The sequence below is a fragment of the Penaeus vannamei genome, chromosome 43, assembly GCF_042767895.1.
Source record: "Penaeus vannamei isolate JL-2024 chromosome 43, ASM4276789v1, whole genome shotgun sequence".
In the NCBI taxonomy this organism is placed as follows: Eukaryota; Metazoa; Arthropoda; class Malacostraca; order Decapoda; family Penaeidae; genus Penaeus; species Penaeus vannamei.
Genome location: NC_091591.1, coordinates 975670 through 978169, shown reverse-complemented (window position 1 = coordinate 978169; position 2500 = coordinate 975670). Strand labels below are relative to the sequence as shown.

General features: G+C 43.2%; 1 protein-coding gene across 1 annotated transcript in view; it reads left to right on the top strand.

The window, feature by feature from the left end:
- The window catches only part of LOC138860775 (serine/arginine-rich splicing factor 4-like), a gene marked incomplete at its 3' end in the record, with an annotated part of 38477 nt that extends 37470 nt beyond the window's left edge, over positions 1-1007 (top strand). The window contains 1 exon segment of the mRNA XM_070119098.1: positions 844-1007. Within this exon segment, the coding sequence (XP_069975199.1) occupies positions 844-1007 (164 nt within the window).
- Positions 1008-2500: the final 1493 nt, after the last annotated feature.

The window sequence follows — 2500 nt, the reverse complement described above, 5'->3', positions numbered from 1 at the left end:
ACAGTCAGTCTTCTACTATTTTAAGTATTTGTGTGAGAGACTTATCTGTATATGTGGCAGACCACATGTGGTATGAGTTTATGTATGGCAATGATCATGAAATGATTATCAAGAACTATTTATTGTAATTGTGTATTGTCATTTGTTTTGGAAATCAACAAAAAGACTATGTAATATGTGACTGTAAAATATTGTGTTTGTGGTATGTGAAAATATCAAAAGATATGTGTAAGTTATTTTTTTATTTTGCACAATACATGGTGTGCTACACACTAGGCAGACATTAAAGATGTTCCTTTCTTGGGCAAAACAAGATCTCGGATGCCCATATCATGCCTAGGTTGAGTCCTCTTTGTGTAAATCACCCATATAATAGAAATCACAAATGCCCAGCTAGTTTCTGACATGGGGTCCCACAGTCTTCATGTGCCTTAGAATTTGTTAAAGTGGTTCTTTGTGTGAGTGTGTCTGTGTGCATCAATTACGAACAAAGGAAGAAGTATGCAACAAAGTCTCTGCGCATGCAAACAAACGCAAACAACCAACATGGATATACTCTCACATTGTGCAAACGCCTTTCATGGGATTGTATGCGTTTTTATGCATGCCAAGTGTACCTATTTTAGAAAGAGTGTAGGGAACAGATCTTCATGTGTTTTATTTATTCATTTATATATTTGATTTCCATTTCCACTAAGATCCATCATGTCCATTTTTGTTCCTTTTTCTGTTTTTTTTTTTTTTTTTTTTAACATGTGTATTTGTGGTCCATAAATATCTGCAGGTTGTATGAGTGTGGTCCACTAACCCGCTTCCTTGTGTTGACACGACACTTCCCTACAGGACTCCGAGGATGAGCTGCAGCAGAACCCCAAAGCCAACAGTGCCAATGCCTCTACAAGACCGTCATCAGTTAACAACTGTGCGCCTTCACATGGACTGCCCAGTGCCTCTCCAACCTCTGGTAAATCCTCTTCCACAGACAACAAAGACGGACAGAGGTCCAGGTACGGTCCATGTGGTTCCCCAATGTTGGAATTTGTTTTGTGTGTTTCTTGTGAAAACTATGCTTGCCCATACATATATATATATATTTTTTTTCTATTTTCTAATTATCAATCTTCATTATCATTATCACCATTGTTTTACTACTATTATTATAACTGCTATAGGAAGCTAGTCTTAAACTTTTTAATACTGCTGTAGGCCTATTAATAATAAGATTTTCATAAATATTCATTATTTTTGTATAGAATTTCTTTTTACTGCTGATTTTGCTTGATAATTTTCTAAAACTACATATATTCTGGCTATCTAACATTTAAGGTGCAAAACAACACACACACACACACACACACACACACACACACACACACACACACACACACACACACACACACACACACACACACACACACACACACACACACACACCAATCAATGCATTCAAGCCCACAATTAGTTAAACTAGTATGTGTTTACACCAAATTAGTCATGGCGAGGCAAATCAAAGGAAATCATCATGAGTCATGATTCGCCAACTCAATTTTGCAATGAAATTTATAGAACTCTGAAAAGAGCATTTACACCGGGTAAGTCAGCCTCAGGCGTGCTGACGCTTTTTCTGTTGACCTAAGGCAATGTGTGGGTGCTTCATGCACAAGGTGATGTGAAGTGGTGTGGTAGTCCAGTTAGTGTTAAGTGCTTGCATGCCTTCTTGCTTGCAGCTGCCACAGCTGGCTAGCCTAGTACAAAACAGGGAGCAGCCCTGCATAAGCCTCCCCCTGCCAGTGCACAGCCTCTCCATCATCGAGACTTCTGAGGTGTCTGCTCGTCAGTTTGATGGACCCTGTTCTTCTGGGGGATACCTTCATGCACGAAATTCTTGATACAGCTCAAGTAAGGATTGGTGTACGTCTGAGAGCAATACAGAATTTCATCTCGCAGGAGACACTGGCCTTGTACCAACTCCTGCCCTTAAGCTCCCTGGGGTTAATGGGAGGCTCAGGGGAGGTGGGCCTTACCTGTCGTCCTCCCCCCAGATATAACCAATCAGCAGTGTTTTGTATAAATGGAAATGTTGGGAGGAGGGGAAAAGTCCCTTCCACCCAGCAAGTGAGGCAGACTGTGGGCCCTGTTGGGATGGCAACTGCTAGAGCGCAGGGTGGGAACAGGAACTACTCCTCCCGCCTGCGTTCTGACAGTTGCCAGCCCGGAGTGAAGCTTGTGGGGGAAAGCCCTAAGGAACCCAACAGGTGGATGATGGGGCCTGCAGCCCACAGCCCGCCACCCCCTTTTATATGGGGCAGTGTTGGTGGGGGTGGCAGTGGTGGCATCCACCTGGATTGACTGCCCGAGGCTAAACCTCAGGCAGGAAGTCAGGGTGGGGTCTTGGAACGTCCGTTCTTTGCATGAGGAAGATCAGTTGCCTCTACTGTCAAGGGAACTGGGGAGGCTGAGAATTTGGGGGGGGTGCTCTCTTGAAGGTGAGAAGACCTGG